The sequence below is a fragment of the Hakea prostrata genome, chromosome 6 (genome assembly GCF_041222555.1).
Source record: "Hakea prostrata isolate BN-2017 chromosome 6, UWA_Hpros_2, whole genome shotgun sequence".
Lineage (NCBI taxonomy): Eukaryota > Viridiplantae > Streptophyta > Magnoliopsida > Proteales > Proteaceae > Hakea > Hakea prostrata.
Genome location: NC_142605.1, coordinates 38759918 through 38780340, shown reverse-complemented (window position 1 = coordinate 38780340; position 20423 = coordinate 38759918). Strand labels below are relative to the sequence as shown.

Here is a 20423-nt window from a genome sequence, read left to right as displayed (position 1 = left end):
AACCCCAGACCAAGGAACGAGATTTCGCTGGGTATCGCTACCCAGCGAACCGACGATATCCAGCGAAATTTCGCCGAATATCGCCGAAAATCCCAACCTATTCACATGTCACGCCACCTTTTCTTTTAAAAAAAGTGATGTGTGACAGTGTTGTGAGAGATATTTTCCAATCCATTTTTTAAACTTAATGTGCATTAATTGCTTGTCTAGCACGTCACCTTCTTTTACCAATTACCACACACATGACACAACCACGTGTGTGGTCAGGAAACTTCAACGTGATGCCTGCTTCTTTTTTTTTTAAGTTTTAACTATTCATTCGAACTTTGTAGAGTTTCACTTTTCACCTTTCGGGTTCATTTCTCTCTCATTTCTTCTCACATATGCGGGGTTGCAACGACGGAGGTTTTAGATAAGAGCTCCTCAAGCATCGTGGACGATTCTCACGGTTAGGGTTTTGCGTCAAAGAACATGAACACGTAATACTATTTAAGGCTTGAAGCCATCTGGATGATGACGGCCACCATCTCCGGCAACTGCGAAGTCTGAAATAGCGTCTTTTTTTTTTTTCTTCTTCAAGCCTGTTTGCTTAATCACTCACTCCTTTTCTCTCCATCACTGTTTTTCTGCAATATGGCAAGTGTTTCAGTTTGACTTGAGGATTTGAATGAAAACGAGTGACATCGGTGGTATTTTTCGCTATATTTCGCTAATTCGCCGGAAATCGCCGATTTTTCGGCGATTGTTGGAAAATTTCGTTTTCGACATCATTCTCGGTTCGCTGTTTACCGAAATGGGCGAAATTTGGCAAAATTTCGCCGAAAGTTTGTTCCTTGCCCCAGACTACCATTGGCTAAAAACATATTTTAATATAAACTCTAAATTACTGTAATCACCCTAGCAGTCAAAATTCTAAATTTTTATCAATTAAAATAATTGTTAAAAGACAAAATACCATAGTTAAAACTTAAAACCCAAATTATTTTTAATTCAAAATGCAATTTTAAATTGAGATATCTTTGGCCAAGTTACTTTCTTTGTAGAAATTGTCCATTTAGCGGCTGGTCGTGCCCTCTGTAGCTAAGCCAAATAATTTTAAAATCCTACATACACCATATCATATATGGTTCGTCTTCATGAAATATCATGGATCCACAAATCGTCTTCCCTTCGTGTTGGACTTACTGATTCTTTTATGAGTCATAAGGGCGTGAAGCGAGAAATTTCAATTTGCCTTAAGCTTTTTATATTTTAATGCTTCTTTTGTTTAATCAATTTATTGAATTAGCATGTTTTTTCATTAGCTCTACGGAGCCTTCTTTACTTTGAAATTACTACGGTTAAGGTTCACACTCAAGTCATATTTATTCCTAATTTTGAATCTAACAGGATGCTCCTTAGTGACGACAAAAACATGATGATGAAAGTACTTCCTAAAAGTGATATAAGAAAATTTGTCTTGCACAACGTTCGAGGAGATCAGTCTTAAGAGTTAGAAGACCTGCAGCCACTAGTGTTTGAAGAGAAGCTTTTGCGAATTTGGTTTGGAGGAGCTTCTGGTTCGATGGTCTCACTGCCTCAAGTTCATGATGCTAAAGAGAAGCTTATGCGAATAGGGTTTGGAGGAGATTCTGGTTTGATGGTCTCACCGCCTCAAGTTCACCATGTTGAAGAGAAGCTTATGCGAGTAGGGTTTGGAGGAACTTATGGTTTGATGCTCACCACCTCGAGTTCACGTTTAAGGGTGTCCGTATCAAAAAATGTTCTTACTAAAAAATGTCCGTATCCGTCTATTAAGCAACCAGATTCGGATAATTGCTTTTCGGATCGGATATAAAAAATTATTGATAGGGTAAAGTATTATATATATATATATTATGAGAATGGATGATGATCGGATTTAGAAACCGGTATTCGGATTCGGAAACCGATAATCGAATAATCGAAAATAAAAAATTATCCGATTAGAGTAAAGTATCAAACATTTTTCACAAAAATGGTTGTAATTGGATTCGGATTATGGTAATCGGTAACCGGAAATTGTAATTCGAAAATAAAAAGAAATGACAATTACCAATCAACATTCGGATAGTTTATCGAATCAGATTGTTATTAGATATTCAATAAAGTTCCGGATTCGAAATTTATGCCGGATTCTGGATAGCGGTTTTGCTAATCGGGTTCGGATTCGGATACTGGTGTATCCGAGCTGAATCCGATCTGTTTACAGGTTTAATTTCTACATAATCCCAACTTTACACTAAAACATGAACCAACCGATTCTCACAAATCACCGGATTTGGAATCATTATGCAATCAAATGATTTTTTTTTGAGTGGAATCTTGATTCCCTAGAAACCGATTCCAGGGAATTACAGAACCAAACACAACCTTAGCTTTGAGAATATCACACGTGGCAGTTTTTCAGCCAAGTTTTCCAAAGTTCACTTCTAGTGTTCACTGGGCACGGCCGGAGTTATTCTTCCTGGGCACGAGCCAAACCTCTACAGAGGTTGGGCAAACGATATTTTCAAGAACGACGAAGGTGGAGTAAGACGCAGACACAAACACAAACGCAGCTACCGGCTACGGAGTTATACTCCATCCGAATCATTGACCTCGAAGAAGATGACGAGCCCATTGCATTAGACGCTTCCCGAAGATCAAAGATGATTTCAGTGTCAACAACTCAATTGGGCAATTCTACTGCCGTCTTCTCTGATGCCTTCTCAGCTACACGTCGTCCCGTTCGTTTCAGAACGCGAGCTTTTATCAGGCAGTTCCAGTCGGACTCGAACTTGAACGACCTTGCTCGGAAATCAGCTATTCTGCACAACAGTCTCCGGGCACTGGAATGGGAGAAGGTATGCGATTCCGTTGCATCGTTCGCTGGAACATCCTTGGGTCGTGAAGCAACAAAGGTCACTCAATCGATTTCGGGCTGCCGCTGCTGTTTTTGTTTTCTCGCAGTGCTTATGGTTTCTGATGGTTCGATTTTATTCGTCTTCCCTCCCATCATCCCAGGCACAATTATGGTCACTGAATCAAAGTTACGAAGACAGCATGACACTTTTGGCCGAAACCAATGCCGCTGTCCAAATGCTCAAGTATGGGGGTCTTATCATGGACTTCAGTGGCATCAATATCCTTAAGGTGAGCATCTTATACGCCGATATTAGTCCACAGATTTTTTGGGTAGTTGTCTAAATGTGGTGTAGATAGTTTAGCGTGTCGTCTCTGGTCTTTTGCTTAGGTGTTGCCTGGCTTCTACAAGCTATTAAGATTAAGGAACTGTTACCCCTAATCCTTAATACATATTCGCAAACTACACGGTTATTAGCTAAATACAAAAGCTCAGTATAAAATCTATCAATTCCATCGTGAACGTGAATGTCATGAGTATGGTCTATGGTATGGGCTATATGAAGTTAATTGTAAGAGAGTGTATGGATCGTAATGTCATTTTGGAAGTCTGTTAGGAAGAATGGGGAAGTAGTCCTAGTCTATAAATGTGAAGGGGTAAGGGAAGGTAATGAAAAACACAAAAAGTTTTCCCCTCTATCTCTTCAAGTCTAGGAGGTTTGCTTGCTTTGAAACAGCTCTTCTTCTTCATCCTCTATAATGTAATAGAGGTCCATGGATGACGGAACTCCCTCTGCAACTGGAGGAATCTACCAAAGTATCATACTCTTGATTGAGGCGATAGCGAGGCGCACTCCCTGCCTGGACTCTCTACAGCCCATCTCTAGTCAGCAAGGGTCCATCTCTGAGGTAGCTCGTCGGCTAACGTTTATGGAAGAACGATTGGAATAGTTCCATCAACGCATTCTCCCTATTTCCTTCTAACCTTCCCTGATCAGTGCCCATTGTCACCAACCGACCCCTCTTATTCTGTCGTTTCCCATCAAATGTGCCCAATCGGGATGCAGGCAGACCCACTTGGACATTGGGGTGGAATCGCGTGGAGATGACATGGGAGATTGAATCTAAAGTTACTCCTGAGGCTATTCCGCAAGTTGGTTTTGCTTCTTTCCTTGCTCAACCACTTTTGCAGCACGGTTTCTAGCACCACCAAATCAGGGCTACTGTACCAGAGGATCCTAAGCAAGGAACAAATTTCGGTCGAAATCCTAATTTCGACCCAACAAAAGGGCGAATTTTGTAGGTTTTGACTGAAATTTTAGTTGAAACATATGATTTTTTAAAAAAAATTTATACCTAGGTTTCGAGACTTATGTGACGTCTATTTCATCTGAGTTCTTGCCTGCTACCTATTTAAAGCATAATAAGCACATTAAAACTAGTAATTTGCCAAAAAAACCAGTGAAAATTCATCATTCAAGTAATAACAAATGGTTGGTTCCGACAAGTACAAACTGTATTGCATACAAGCAATCATCAATATGTATGAATTGTTTGAAATAATGGTTACATATACAACAAGTCAACAAAATAAAATGACCAATTACGTCAAATGATGGAGTCTCACATATATTAAGCTGAAGCTCATATCTCATATATCATATATACATATGTTTTTTTTTCTTCTTCAAAATACATAATTTAGAAAATAATTATTAAAATTAGAAAATGAAAAAAATGGTAGCAAATAATGGAAAAATAAGTTTACCAAAACACAATCATAGATCATAGTCTTAGGCTAAACATGTATTAATTCCAAGGCAATACAAGATCATTTAAGGCATAAGCAAAACAAAAATAAAAAAAGGGAAGTTTGGAATTGCTGGGTATGGTTCATGTGTCTCTTTTTATTGCTGCCGGACTTTCTTTTGTAGCTGTTGTGGCTTAGGAGGAGGTGTTTGGAGGCAAAAGAGGTGCTTGAAGGTAAAGGAGTCGTGGAGATCAAGTGTAAATGGGATAGAATCAACAAAAAATGAGGAAAAACAAGTTGGAATGTTGAAATGGTCGAAATTTTAGTCGAAACCTCTGAAATGGTTGAAATCTCTGAAATTTCGGTCGAAACTTATGACTTTTCTGAAGTAATTGGAATTTTGTTTTAGTTTTCAAAAGTGCAGGCATTTCGACTGAAATTTCTTCTATGATCCTAAGGCAAGTAAGGAAATCGCTGAGTATTTGGTTCACAAAAATGAAGACCCTCTTCGTAAAGACCTCTTTGTTGAAGAATTTCTTCCGAAGTGTGTGCTTGCCAGGGTCACTTTGACAACAAGATTTTGGCCAGTTGCTACCTATTGCTAGTTCGATGGAGGGGGCATCACACGCTGAGAAGGCTGTGAGCGGTAGCAAAACCTCCTTGGTCGCGAGTGGGAGCAACTGCGAGTTGGGGCGGGCCAACAACATAAAAAATGGAAGAGGCTGCGATGGGGCTCCGTGGTGTGCCCCACCCACGAAATGCTCCACTGTGACCCTCGACCATCTCCCAACGGAGTAAGGCATGTTTTAGGCATAGCGGCAACGATTAGGGTTTATCGTGAAGAAGTTAGAAATGTAGGAGAAGAAAGGAAGAAGAGAAGGGTAGATCTGTTGGTTTCGGGTTGATGGTTATCCTTGGCTTGGACTGAACTAGAAGATGGCCTAGGGTATTGAACCAGCTCACAGGGCCTTAAGGCATTCAACTAAGGCCGACTCAGCAAGGAGACCATGTTAGGCCTGTTCCTTACAAACTCACAAATAGGTCTTCAAATTGTCTCATGGGCCCAATCCAACAGGTGGGCCAGGATGTAAGTAGCCAACCATAAAGTCGATGGGCCTAGGTTAAAAAGTTATAAGCAAGGACATTACGGGAAAAAGACTTCTCTCTTTTCACCTTATTTTAATTTAAAGACCAGGTTGTCGCTCCAAGTGGCGCAGGAGGCAGACGTGAGGACTTGGCGCCCTTCATTGGCAGGAAGTACCTCGTGCCATTGCCGGAATGATGCCAGAATTATGGCTGCCAATCAATTGTCTCTCCCTATGTCATGACCCCTGTTTTCACAGGCTTGGTGGGGCCCACATTACAGACATCCAACTAGGGCACGTGACAATTCCTTTCAGTATCAACTTGTTTATAGCCACTAAAAACAATGCTAAGCTAAACATTTCCAAGGAGGAAAATAGATAACCTGTTTGACAGTTTGACTCATAAACATATGTATACAGTCTATGTCTTGTTATGTTTACATTTGAGTTTTCAAAAGTATCTAGTTAAGTACATACAACTTTAAAAGAAATATATACATTTACAATCCAGTTAAGCAAACATCAGTTGCAACAAAAAGAAAAAGGTTTTCCATCTTCTACTTTAAAGGCGTTGTTGGTTGGTAGCACCCTTGCCATTGTCATGTATTTGGGGACCTGTCAACATTTACAATAGTGCGCTTTGCGGCCTAGTAAGCAATATAGACAACCATGTAAGTAAGTCGAGCAATTCATCATGCATCCATTATCACATCAAAGTCATATATCATTATGCATTTCAATTTTCTTTTCATTTTCCTTTTTATTTTTCATTTTTAAACCAAGCCTAAGCGCTACCCGTAGAGAGGACACGTTTAGTCTAAACCACACAAGTGGCATCGGTCTCAATTTCAGTCTTAGAGGTTCTCATTAAGAGATTCTCTTTTCAGTCTTTTGGCATAAGGCTAGGTGTTCTCCATAGGAGGCCATCATCGGTTTAGTCCATCTTTCCACTTTTCAGTCTTGCTTCATGCCCTCCCATTTGGGTTCATTAAGTACCAGGACTTATAGAAGCCATTAACATTTTATTTCTTTCTTTATTCTTATTATTTCCTCCATTTTCTTTCCACTTTTTCAGTTTTGTTTCATGCCCTCCCATTTGGGTATACTAAGTACCAAGACTTAAAGAAGCCATTAACATTTTATTTATTTCTTTACTCTTATTATTTCCTCCCTTTTCTTTCCACTTTTTAGTCTTATTTCATGCCCTCCCATTTGGGTATATTAAGTACCATGACTTGCAGAAGCCATTAGCATTTTATTTATTTCTTTATTCTTATTATTTCCTCCTTTTTCTTTCCACTTTTCAGTCTTGCTTCATGCCATCCCATTTGGGTACACTAAGTACCAGGACTTATAGAAGCCATTAACATTTTATTTATTTATTTCTTTTTATATTCAATTTCAGTATTGCATTACTATACCCTATCCATTTCAATGTACCTCTTGCATTTCAATCATCACTTAGCCCTATCTGAATAAGACTTGACACAATTCATACAATTCAATCATTCAAATAAGAAAACATGATAATTCTAAATTTGACAAGCATAAGCATCATTTCAAATTCATAATTTAACTGTTCAAGCATATTATTAGTATTTCAATTCAAACATTTCCATCAAGTTCTTAAGCTGTCATTTGGTTTCATGCTCTTCTGTTTTATTCACTAAGCTATATATCATGCATTTCCATAAATTGCATAAGTGAATAAATAAGATAGATTTTATATTAACATGTGAATGCTACCTATTTACTAAGTGGAATCACCCACTTATAACATACATAGGTTAGTTAATATCACTTACTTGTTCCTGTTCCATGTACATCTCTTGATCTTGACTTAGTGAAACCCCACCCTTTCTCCTGTATTTAGGATGATTATCGACTATTTCCGAGTATGCGGAAACCAAACAGGCTTTCCCTCTCTTTCTCTTTCCTCTCCCCTTTGTCTTTTTCTCTCCGTTCTCTCTCTCCTCTCCACTTCTCCTCTCTATGTTCTTTCTCTTCTCCACTTCTCTCTGCGCTCTGTCTCCTCTTGTCCTTGTCAACTCTCTCTCTCTTCCTGTCTCTTTTAACTCCCTCTTTCTCTTAATTTCTCTCTTCTCTCTCTCTGTTCTTTCTCTTCTCTCTCCTCCTTAATTCTTCTTCTGTCTTCTCTTTGCACGTAGAAACTGCTCTTCTCAACTTAATTCTCTCTCCGTTTTATCTTAATACATAATATATTATATATATGATATAACACCTTGTGTTACCTTCATGAAAATTCACCACATTAGGTGAGACGGAGAGGGAGGTGTCACTTCCTCCTCCTCCCTCTCCTTAACTTTTATATTTTATATAATAAATATCATAACATATATGTGTCTATATTTAACTAGATAGTTTAGTGGGCTTTTGGGCCCACTATATTTCCTTACGTAGAGCCCACATAGAGATGCAAATATTAATACCTCCGAGTTCAGAAAATTATGCTGATCATTTCCTTGTTTTCAGTTCAGTCTAATTCCACCGTTATGGGACCTACAAGTGATGTTGGATTTGACCAAAATATTAATTGGAATCCAGCTCCATTTAAGCTATCATTTAATTACACTTGAACCATTTAGTTGAACCATCAATTCAACCCTTTTGACACATGATCCAACCACTATGATCCTTTAATAATCTTAAAGATTGAAACATTCCAACAAAATGGTAAAGTAATAATATAAAAGGATGCGAGGCATCACACCCTACACCGGCAGCCTTTGTGGGGATGCGGGGCAACCAAGGGGGAGCAAGCTTTGCCGGAGGTGAACTGTAAGCGACCCCACTCTAGTTTCCTCTCATGGATGTTGGTGCTCGGTAAGACAAAGATTCTAGGGAGTCGGCTCAGGCTTGAAACTGAGGCCTCCCACCGCTTGGTACTGCTGCAAGTTTTCTTCATCATATATGGGCATTCAGGTGGTGTGGGTCACTATGCTGTTCGACTTGCAAATCTTGGGAGCACACATGAAACTGTGACTGGTGAGGCTTGGAATTTAGAGTCCATTTAGAGCTTAGGAGCAGGAGAGGTGCTCGACTAGAAGACCCTTTAAGTGTCCATCGTGTCAGACATATGAATGCTGTAATCGATTGTACAACAGGTGTCCCATGGTCTACCTTTGAGCCAAATTTGAGCAAGTATGGGAAGGTGATGGATATCACTCTTGGTCCTACTGCCATGTTCACCTTTGCATCAGAGAAGCCAACTTTAAAAGAAACAATGGGTGCCTTCACTTCTGGTTCCCAAGTGTGACAACCTAGAAGGGTCTTCTTTTGTGTGGCAATTGTGCCACTTTTTGCATGGATCCTGAGACTAAAGAAAATCACAAGCACGACAAGAGGGGAACGACTAGCACCAGTGTATTGGCTACTTCGTTATCATCTCTCATCTAATCCATGTGCATAAGGATCTGTGTGTATTGCACCCCATTCACAGTTGGAAGAGAGCTTATGTCATTGTGCTTCTTGTGTTGGGTGCAAATACTCTGCTACTGGAGACCATTACATGGGCTACATTGCTGAATTTAAAACCAATCTGTGCTCATCCATTTATGTTGACAGCAGGGGCTGCTGTAGATCTCCTGGTAAGGATGAATTCAATGCAAATCCAGGAGGGGCTTGGGGTTGTAGGAAGGCTTGTATTGCAATTAATTCATAACACCATTGCTGGAGAGTCTAAAAAGGTAGGTTTCTCTACAAGAAATTGTTGTAAGTTGCATCTGAACCTTGAAGACAAGGTTCTCTTAAGGTGTATGCAATGTTATGAGTATGGTCTATGGTATGGGCTATATGAAGGTTAATTGTATGAAAGTGTTTGGATTGTAGTGTCATTTTGGAACTCTGTTAGAGTCAGGGATGGTTATAATAATTGGGAAGAAGTCCTAGTCTATAAATGTGAAAGGGTAAGGCATCGGAAGATAATGAAAAACACAACAATCTTTCCCCTCTACCTCTTCAATTCTAGGAGGTTTGTTGCCCTTGAAGCAGCTGTTCTTCTTCATCCCCTATTCTGTAATAGAGGTCTGTATCAGTGAAGACCGATATAAGAAACCTGTGAACTGTGTGACATGCATGCTTTGTGCATTGACTCTGCCTCCTGCAGAGGGGGCTGTGGTGCAGTAGTGTTCTATTATAGTTTTTCCTCCATCGATGTTCACCTTGTCATTTCAATGGAAAAGAGGAAAGCTCTACGTGAATGGACTATGCCATGCACAATACTTCATAACTCAATGAATCATCGACCATCATGCCAAATGATGGCTGAGGACTGGCTGATCATAATTAAGGTCTTTACATGAAAACCAACCAAAATGACCCACATGGAGTTCATGAAGCAACTTAACATAGAAAAGAAAAATTAGGTAAAACATGTGGTTTGGACTCTGGATGATTGGATTTGCAGATTTAACAATGTAAGCCTCATTATATCCTGATTCAGTTTGTTTTGTTTTGGGATGTGCATGTATCTAAGGTGACATCTGCATGTTAGCAGCCCTCCCTTCTGGGTTTGAACCTAGGAAGATCCCCCAATGCATGTGAATGTTCTTTAGAAGTTATCCAGTGTGGGAGTAAATAAAGTAAAGAAGCAAACTGTGGAGCTTACCAAGGAGCATGGTTTGAGATCTGAGAGTTCTCACATCTTGCTTGAGATCTTGAGTCCTTATCACAATATCTTGGTTGGGTCGAGATCTGGTCCAACCCAACCTTTTTAAGACCCTTATTTTGAATGAGGGAGGTCATTTCTTGATTTCTCTTGCGACTGTCTTCCTCTCTCGCTTGTTCTTGTAGATTTCAGCTGGATCTTCAGTTGCAACTACTTTTAGCACATCTACAATAGCAAAGGAAGCTGAATCAAGCCTAATCTTCAACCAAGGTGACATTTTCCCCCACAACAGCTGATCATGGGCCCAAGCCCAAACTGTAAAGGAAATCTTGAGGCCCAAAAAGTAATATAAGTCCTCTACAAGCAGGGGGGGCATTGCCCCCTTCAATCCCCACCGGGCGGCCCCGCACTCCTGGGCTCCTATAAGCATCAGGAGGAAGGTCGTCGGCAACAAAATGTGAAGCATGAGCCGTACTAACACTTCTTTTATGAACTGATGACTTATATTGAATTTGTGATGATTGTATTATTGTATTCTTAAGAGTTGAGAATGTGATGTTCTATTGTACTCGTATGGATGGCATTCTGTCGCTATTTAAGTTATTTGATGTATCTCATCACTTACTTTTCATTTGTATGTCCTAATGGTTCTATATTTCATTTATATGACTTAGCTTATTCATTCCTGCATCATTTCAGTTTCAAACTTAGGGTCGAGTTAGAACTAGTACTAAGGGTTGTTTTCTCACAAATCTAAGGCCACAATGCGTTCAGAAGGTCTAAAATAGGCTAAATACCAACTTTGAGCTAAGATGGGCACTCAAGTTCACTCGAGTTGGTCGGGAAAAAAATACCACATCTTGAGCGAGATCTCGCAAACTCGAGCAAGATCTCTCTTTTCTGGCCTGGCAAGATGGGTGTCGAGAGTGTGTTTTTGAACCTTGCCAAGGAGGCTTGTTGAGTTCTGAACAATTAAAGGATCAAACATGTTCAGGGCTTTGGATCAGTAAAACACAGCAGCCTCCAATTAAGATCTATCTTTCATATAATGAAATACTTTGATATGCAATGGAGAACCACCACCTTAGACCAACCCAAAGAAAATTGGGGTCCTAGATCAAGATGATTAGATTCCGGCTCGATTCGTGGTTTAGTAGAATATTAGGATTTCTGGCACACTATATATATCATTCCAATTTGGAAGGTGGAATACGTTTGTAAGAGTTGGAGTAGGAATCTTTCATGTGAACCAAATTCTAGGGTTTAGCTTTTAGGGACGTCATCCTAGAATTGGGCTCACTCCAGGATCCTCTCTCAGGGAACTAGCAGTCTTCTAGGGCTGCCAGTGCATTTAATTGAAGGATTTTTGAAAGAATTAGGGTTTGCAAAGGTTAGGGTTAAGCCTAGAAGGTTTTGGCCAGGCCTAAGGTTCAAGGAACTTGGATTTTAGACTGAACACTATGCTGTGATTGCAGTTACAGGTCTGAAATTTAGTTTAGGTTTGAGTTTCAGGGGTTTTATTATAGGTTAGTTGATGTAACCTAGTTTCTGGGCCAATCTTCAGGATCCTCTCAAATTGAACCAGCTAACAACTAAACAATCCCTAGAAGTTTATTTCAAATGTTGATAACCCACAGGGAAAAGGAATTGAGAAAAATAGGTTATGGGATAGGATTGGGAAATTAGGGTTTTAACAACACCCAAGACGGGATGGTCTTGGAGAAAAAAATTGGAATTTTTTAGGTTAACAAAATCCCTAAGGTTGGGTTAACTTAAGAAAATTGTTTTTTGGTTATGGGAAGAATTAGGGGAACTTAGGGTTTTAAACAAACTTCAATATGGGATGGGATAAGGGAAGGAGGGTTGGGGTGGCTTGCAGTTGGGTAAATGGGGTGGTATGTTTGTGGTGGGCCTTGGGAAGGGTTTGGGAGGTAATTCTTAGGTTCTTGTACCAATCTTGATTGGCTCTTGAATCTTTCTTGGGGTTCTTGATTCTTGAACGCTTTCTTTCTATTCTTTTTCCCTTTTTCTCTTTCTTTCTTACTGTGCTGCTGGAAGATCAAGAAAGGGAGAAAGAAGAGGGGACTTTTAGGGGGGGGGGGGAGAAAGCTTGTGAGTGGAAGAGAAGAAGGGGGGAGGGTTGAGGGCTGCTGCTGCAAGGGAAAGAGAGGGGGTGGGGGTGGGTTGTGCAGGGATTAGGGAAGGGAATGGGTTATGGTTACTTGATGGGAAGTGCACTGGTTCACTTTGCTGCTGTAGGGAAGGTTGCTTGGCTGACGCAGGTTCATGAGGTTGAGGAAGATTGAAGAAAACTTTCAGAAAACTCACTCTCCGCCTTGGGGCCTCTTTGGAACCCACGACTCCCATTCTCCTTCAGTTCTCTTCAATTTTTATTAATCTTGTCAAATTCTCATACAAGGTGTGGGGGCCTTTGTATAGCCTCTTACAATGAATGAAAGACCCTTGGACTTGAACTCTAAATAGCAAACTTGGACTCTAATTAGGGAATCCAATTTGGATTGGGAATCCCCTTACAACTTAGAAACTAAATAACAACTTGAAAAAGGGCTCTCTTAAGGACTATAGAAATAACCAAAATAAAATAACAAGAAAATTTTATGTCTAGGTCCCTTTAGTGAAGGCTAAAATCGTATTGGTTCCCTTTTGTGGGAAAGCTTACGTTTGGGCCCGGAGCACCATTCGAGAGGTGTTAAGTTCGCTTGTTAAATAACCAAATTGCACCCTCCCACGCCCACACCTGGCCCCCACACCCTCCCATGCCCACACCTTGCCTCCCACACTCTTCGACACCTAGCCACCCTGCTGGAAATCACCCACCACCGGACCCGCGCTGCAGGAAATCACCCATCACGAAAATTAAAAAAGAAAAAAAAAGAACCACCACCACCACCTCCACCTTCACCTTGCTGGAAATCACCACTACCCTTCCTTATTCTCAGCTCTTTCTCCTTGTTGTCTTCTCATGGCAATATTTTTCTCCCCTTTTTCTTCGGTCTTCCTACCCCAACATGATTAGGGTTGATGAGGGGTGGAATGAAGGAGTAATGGAGCTTTGGAATATCAGGGAAGAAATCGCGTTCGATGATCTTCTTTATGGCGGCGGCAGGCGAGTCAATGACATAAGTGTTCTCATCGGGAACCTTCACTTGAGATTATATCAAAACCATGAATTTCAATCAAATACCAGTTTTGACACTTTGGGCGAATCTTGATATTGAACATTCCCTCGTTACCAGCCTTATTAAAGTTCTTGTTAGGTTTTGATTGGTTCATCTACACCACAATCTGGTTTGACAACAATATTGTCAATACGCAGTTTGTCAGGCATGGGTTTCTATACAACAATTAAACTTCTTAATTTCAATTGCATAATTTACATTATAAATGCCCCAAGTAATAAAGGCATTTGTTGCGTCATCCATCCACTTGGATCCCTAAACTTTTCTGGCTTTTCGTGTTCCCTTCTTTTAAGAGAACAAGCATCAAAAACTAAACAAGCCTTCCTTATTGGCTGCATAACATATCTAAGCAGAGAATAAATTAATAATAGGAACTTCAACCCTTCACTAATGGGAGTTCACAAATGAACTGACAGAGTCCTTAAGTGTTGATCACGTCCAACTGAATGCAGTAGGGCTTTTTTTTTGTTGGGTGGGTGATTTCCGGCAGGGTGGCTGGGAGTGGGTGGACGGGGTAATTTGGTCATTTCATGAATGAACTAAACACCTCTTACATGGTGTTAATTGGCTCTAGACCTAGACGTAAGCTTTCCCAAGAATGGGATCCAACAAAGTTTAGCCTTCACTGAAGGGATCTACATGTAAAATTTTCAAATAACAATCATCCAAAAGAATCTTACTTTATAATTGATTCCAACTGGGATTCCCACATAGACTAAGACTCTTGAATAACTTGACCATGACATAATCAACTTAAAAACTAAAACTAGATTCTAACTCCTGACACCACAATGAAACTAACTTGACCTATGAGACCCCAAGGAGGGGTGTGAAAAATGATCTAAACACCCCTTAGGGCCTTTGGCAAGCCCTGGCTGCCACTTGGCCTGGAGACTGTTTTGGGCCCAATTTTCGGGCTGTCTCTGGCCTGCTGATCCTAGTTACATCAATAGGGCTTAGGAAAGAGGGTATGAGGTTTCAGTTGGGCTAGGCGAAGGGGCTGTGGTTGAGGTTTTATAATTCCAAACCTAATCCCAGGTGGTTTGCGTTTGATTGAGTATCCTACCTGGGTTAGGAATCTTAAAAATTCAACTAGGGTTAAGGGAAATTGAGAAAGGTAGAATGAGAGTGGGAGATGCCAATCCTTAAAGGGTTTGAAGTTTGGTTGAGGAATTTGGGAGTCATTAGGTTTTTAGTGAAGTTAGGGTTTAGGGTTTCTAGTGGTTCAAGATTTATTGCAGAAAGTTCTGACACCTAATGGAGGAAGGTATGGAGGATCTAGGGGTAGGATAGGGTAAGGGGAAGGGTGTGATCCAACTAGATGGGAGAGGGGTGGTTAGGGGTGGGAATTTAAGAGTTTGACAGGGAGGGTGATAGGTGCTGCCGCAACGAAGGAGAAGGATGGGGGGATGCTTGCATGGGCTAGGGGAAGGGAAAAGGGGGCTGGAAAAGCGATGGGAGGGGCTGTACTTACTTGAGGTAGAAGCATAATGCCAAATTTCGCTAGGGGGAATGCTTGCGTGGGTTAGGGGAGAGGGAAAAGGGGGCTGGAAAAGTGTGGGGAGGGGCTGTACTTACTTGGGGGTAGACGGATAATGCCAAATTTCGCTGGTATCCGAGATGACTGAAATTCCGAAATTTTGACCCTTCATCTCGGGGGGTATTTGGGGTCATTCTGGCATGATTTTTGGTGTGTAGCCTAATCTGAGGCTAATAAACGCACTAGGAGTTATTTTTGGCTAAAACTTAATTCAAAGTGGTGTTTTTGATCAGCACATGCTCGACTGTATGCGGGCGAATTTGGAAGTTGGGAACATGAATCTTAACTAATTTGGATATGCATATGATGCAAGAGAACACTAAGATCTTAATTAAAATGCAAGAAAAAGGACAACAACTACAATTCAATATACAACTATGTATTCGCTGGGATTGTCTACGGCTTTGATAGATCTGCCTACTCCCCGTCTGTGCTCCTTAAGGTAGATCTCCATAAAGCTTTTGATTCCATTTGCTGGGACTTCATTAGTGATGTCGTCTCTTTTATGGGTTCCCCTCCCCCTTTCATCCACTGGATCGAAACCTGTATCTCTTCTTCCCAATTCTTCGTCATAGCCAATGGATCCCCAGTTGGATTCTTCCATTCCCATGTTGGCATCCGCCAAGGTTGCCCCCTCTCCTTACCTCTTCTCTCTAGCCTTGGAAGTCCTCTCCCGCATCCTTCAATCCAAAACCAACCAGCTCCTCATATCCCCCATTCCCAAGTGCAAGTCCCTAAACCTCACCCATCTTGCTTTTGCAGACGATCTCATGATTTTCTCTAAAGCAGACCACCTTTCCATCTCCTCCATTCTCTCGGCTCTCTCACAGTTTGAATCCCTCTTTGGCCTTCAGGTTAATCTCGGCAAGTCCACAATCTTCCCCTCCGGTATCCCTGATCAACTTCGAGCCTCTTTGCTCCAGCTCTCGGGTTTCTTGCCTGGCTCCTTTATCGTGGTCTATCTTGGCCTCCCGCTCATTCCCGTCAGGGTCACTTGTCACCACTGCCTCCCAATGCTCGACAATATTCTTAAGAAATTGCAGCTTTGGAAGGGTAAGCTTCTGTCCTTTGCCGGACGAGTGGTTCTCATCCGCTTTGTGCTCCAGTCCACCTATCTCTACTAGTGTGGAATCTTCCATTCCCAAGTCCATGATCTATGCGATGGAATCTTTATTTTGTACCTTCCTCTAGAAAGGACAGAACGCCTTGTGCTTCATCCACCCGGTCAGTTGGTCTTCCATCTGTCTCCCTACCTCTGAAGATGGCCTGGGAATCTGCCGGATCTCTGATGTTAACTTAACATACCTTCTCAAACTTATCTGGAAAATTGTCTCAAAGTATGATTCTATTTGGGTTAGATGGGTACGGTCGGATTCCTTCTAGACTGTTTATATGCCCTCCAACCCCTCATGGGTTTGGAGGAAATTTCTTTTGCTGCGCTCTGCGCCATCTCCACTATTTTTGTCACTATCTCTTTTGGCTCTTCTACTTCCTTTTGGCTTGACCCGTGGCTTCCGATGGGCATTCTCTTTAACCACTTAGGCCCCTGCACTGTTTGTGACACTCGTATCCCCAAATCCACCCCCTTGTCAGCCTTCATCTCAAATGGATCCTGGATCCCTACCCCCTGCCCATTCTCACACAGGTTTGGGAATTTCTCCCTCCTCTCTCCATCCCCTCTTGCAACCTCACCATTTGGCTCCCTTCCCCCTTCAAAATCTTCACCACCTCTTCGGCCTGGAACCTTCTTAGATCCCACAACCCCAAACCCCCTTGGCCTCCTTTGGTGTGGTTCAAAGGCCACATCCTTCGTCAATCTCTAACCCTTTGGAGAGCCCTATATCACGCCCTCCCCACCCAATCCTTTCTTACCGACCGCCACATCCCTGTTAACCCCAATTGCATCCTCTGTTGGTCCGGTTTGGAGAACCTTGAGCACCTTTTCTTTTCTTGCCCTTTATCCAGATCTATTTGGGGAAAAAGCATTGCCTCCATATGGCCCCGTTCAAGGCGTTCCTACGGGTTTGGTCGAGATTGGTCTTGGATTTTGAGAAAATTTTCAGGTTCTTCCATCTGCAATCAGATCAGTAAGCTAGTGTTTTGTGTCTTGATCCATCAACTTTGGTGGGAGCGCAATCTTCGAAGATGAACCTCCAAATCTCGCTCTATAGACATGATTTGGATTGCCATATATTTTGATGTTTCTTCTAGGCTGTTAGCTATTCCCCATACCCCTGTTGATAATACTCCAAGGAACAGGCTTATTGTTGTCGCTTGGGGTCTTAGTTCTTCTTTTCGGTCTTTTGCTTAAGACCTTGTTCCTTTTCCTTTCTTTAATATAATTATTTATTCATCCAAAAAAAATATACAACTATGCAAGTAGTCAAGTACAACTATACAAGTGTAGAAGTCAGTAGTTAGTACAATTGTAGTAAAACAATATAAATGTATAGCATAACAATAGCTGAATGAATTATATATAACAAATTACAATCATATTGTAGCTATGAATAAGAATAACCAAAACGGGTGAAACCATATGAACAAAACTTCTAAAACACATAGACAACCATTCCACGTTTTTCTATATTTTTTAAAACCTTTTCCTCTTTTCCTCTTTTTCCTTATTTTCATAATTATTATATTTTTCTTATAAATATTTGAATAATTTTCAAAAAATAAAATAGTTATTTATTGGGTGGAAAAGTATTTTGACTCAGTGAGACCGTAGATCGGCCCTTGGAATTCAACATATATTTATTCCATCACCATACAAGGCATCTATCATGTATATCTTTACATTTTTTTTATGTAGGAAAATAATTTTTTTGACACCTGAAAATAATAAATAATCCACTTTGTGAAATTTTTTTTTCCCGATACTGTGAGTTCGTAGATTTGGCCCATGGTGTTCAACAATAAATCCATATCCATCCGACAACATTCTGTCATACATTTTTGTAAAAATCTAGTTTGGAGAAGAATTGTTACCTTTGAGATAAAAAAAATTCTTAGATTTGGGTTAAAAACTGCTGAATCAATGCGATGCATGCGTTTGCTGGCAAGAATCATGCAAGAACAAGTGCTAGATGTCGAAGATCGACTAAAAAAGTGCCAAAATCGAGCAAGAAATGAGAGAGAACTCAGAGCACTGAAGGTCAAAATTTAGCGTAAATGAGTGAAATTTCGACTGAAAGGTTGCTTTTACGATCTAGATTTCTTCGGAAATCTTGCTATATTTGAAACTTCTTGTGAAATTTCGCCCAACGGTTTGGACTTCTCAATTTCGGTGTGCATTTCGTTTGCCTAGTAAAAGACAATAGTCCAAGAACACCTCATAAAGTGACCGCAAACCTCCCAAGGAAGCCCTTGACTTGTTTCCTCCAAACTCTCATTTTCACTGATCAATTCAACTTGTGATTATAGAGAATGGAGGCTTTATTTATAGCCTTTAAAAGAACAAACTATGACTCAATCAACCTAACTGACTTCAAGCTGACTCTTTAATTCTAATTATGACTTTGACTTGACTAAACTTTTCACTTAAACAAGGGCTCTATCATAACATACTCTAGAGAGATCGAATTAGGATTCTGAGAATAGACATGTAGTCCTGATAGAAAGTTGTTAGGGGATTCCGACACAACTGGGAATCACACTGGGGCAAGGACTCTTCGGTAAAACACAAAATATGATTCAAGTAAGAAAATATAAATAGATCTTGGGTCCTGACAATTAATTGATTTGATGGGACCCTTACATGGGAAACCATGAAATTGCAAACTGACCAAAATACCCCTAGATCGAAATAGGGGCTGTAGGGTATTCGGAAGTAACACTAGGCCCTATGTAACCCCTAGAAACAATTAACATCAATTTAAGAGATTATTTCCTTATTTAAGTTTGTTTTGTAGTTCACTGGATTTCCTTTTTTAGTTAGATTTTTTATATTTTTATTTTTAAATAGCTTGTATTAGAATAAAATATCACATTAGAGATATCAATTGAGTTAATGAATTTGAGAGCCTATGTGGCTGTGTGCGTGCGCACGCTTCTTCCCCCTCTTTCTTATGTAGTTCCCTTTCTGCTTTCTTCTCATTCTTCTGTCCTATTCTCTTTGAAGCCTGTTGATAAGTATGATACGTAAGTGAGACAGCTCAATGATAGTCGTGCTAAATCCCAGTGACATGGCCTCAAAACCTTTGAGAATAGAAATGTGTAGGAACCAGATCACCCTGATTGCTGGGCTGGACCAAAGCTTATGGATCAAGCAAAGGCTATATGAAGGCCCACATTATATTCCAAAGGCATCCAGAAGAAATTCTAAACTGAAGGAGTCATCCAAGGCATCTTCTTTTGGTTCCGTCTATGGGAACACTGTTGAAATTCCTCTCTCTACCAAAAAGCAAGAAGAAGATGATAATGGAAGCTGCATTTCTATCAAATTATACTAACAATTCTCAGGCAGTTTCTTGACCTTTAACCAGATTAAAGGCAAAGCAGTTTGCTGGACAAACTAGCAGATTCCCAGAACATGACGAGCGTAATGTTTCGAGAAACATGTCCCACCTTCATTGCACGAGAACTTGTGAGCAGCAGATTGGCCCAGAGTGATTGCTCCCACATTCAATCCAAATGCTTTGGTTACTGCAGCTCAGTTATCTTCGTTACTGCAAACTTTAGCAACACAAATCATTCCTCCTTAGAGAGAAGTTCAGCAAGAAGCGATTCCTCCAAGCTATCAGATCTAGGTAAAATTTTGAAGATTAGGAAGCAGAAGTGAGCAGTACGCACAGGTGTGAGACAGGAATTCATTCATTTTCCAGATCCAACTCTTGGGAATATTCAGTTACTAGTCATTGGAAGATGCAAGCGTGAATACATAGGAATGGTGAAAACAACAAGCAAGAGATCGTCAAAACAATAGATCTTAGGAGAAGAAAGATTGGGCCCCCCAAGAAAAAAAATCAATGAACTCAATGACAAAATAAGAGGTCTGGGTTGAGGGACTGATCTGAATGATCAAATATACCAAGCAGGCATCCTTTCATGGAGGAAATTATGGCCTCACCATTGCTTAGCGGAATTAAGATATCGACACTTGTGTAATATGACGGGAGGCATCCCTTCCAAGGGAATGATGCAGCCTTCGGCAGAGTGTTTTTGGTCTCGCTGAAAGGAGCAGCGTTGACTTGGTTTGCATGACTATCGCAAGAGGCCATCCGGAATTATTTGAAACTATGTAAAATCTTTGTAAGCTGTTCTCAGAGCAGCATTAAGTTGTAAAAGACAGTAGCGAACCTGTAGGCATTGAGGTGGAGAAGAGGGGAGTCACCTAGAGATTTTGCCACCAGATTCA

At 40.7% G+C, this 20423-nt stretch overlaps 1 protein-coding gene across 3 annotated transcripts in view; it reads left to right on the top strand.

Annotated features, from left to right (window-relative positions):
• The first annotated feature begins 2453 nt into the window (after positions 1-2453).
• The window catches only part of LOC149013969 (DNA mismatch repair protein MutS, type 2), a 162086-nt gene continuing 144116 nt past the window's right edge, over positions 2454-20423 (top strand). For 2 of the 3 annotated variants that reach the window (XM_089158265.1, XM_089158267.1), the window contains exons 1-2: positions 2455-2921; positions 3025-3153. In XM_089158265.1, coding sequence (XP_089014391.1) covers positions 2670-2921; positions 3025-3153 — 381 coding nt within the window. In that variant the 5' untranslated portion in view covers positions 2455-2669. Of the gene's footprint in view, positions 2922-3024; positions 3154-20423 lie in introns of all 3 variants that reach the window. The other variant, XM_089158266.1, reaches the window with a different exon arrangement.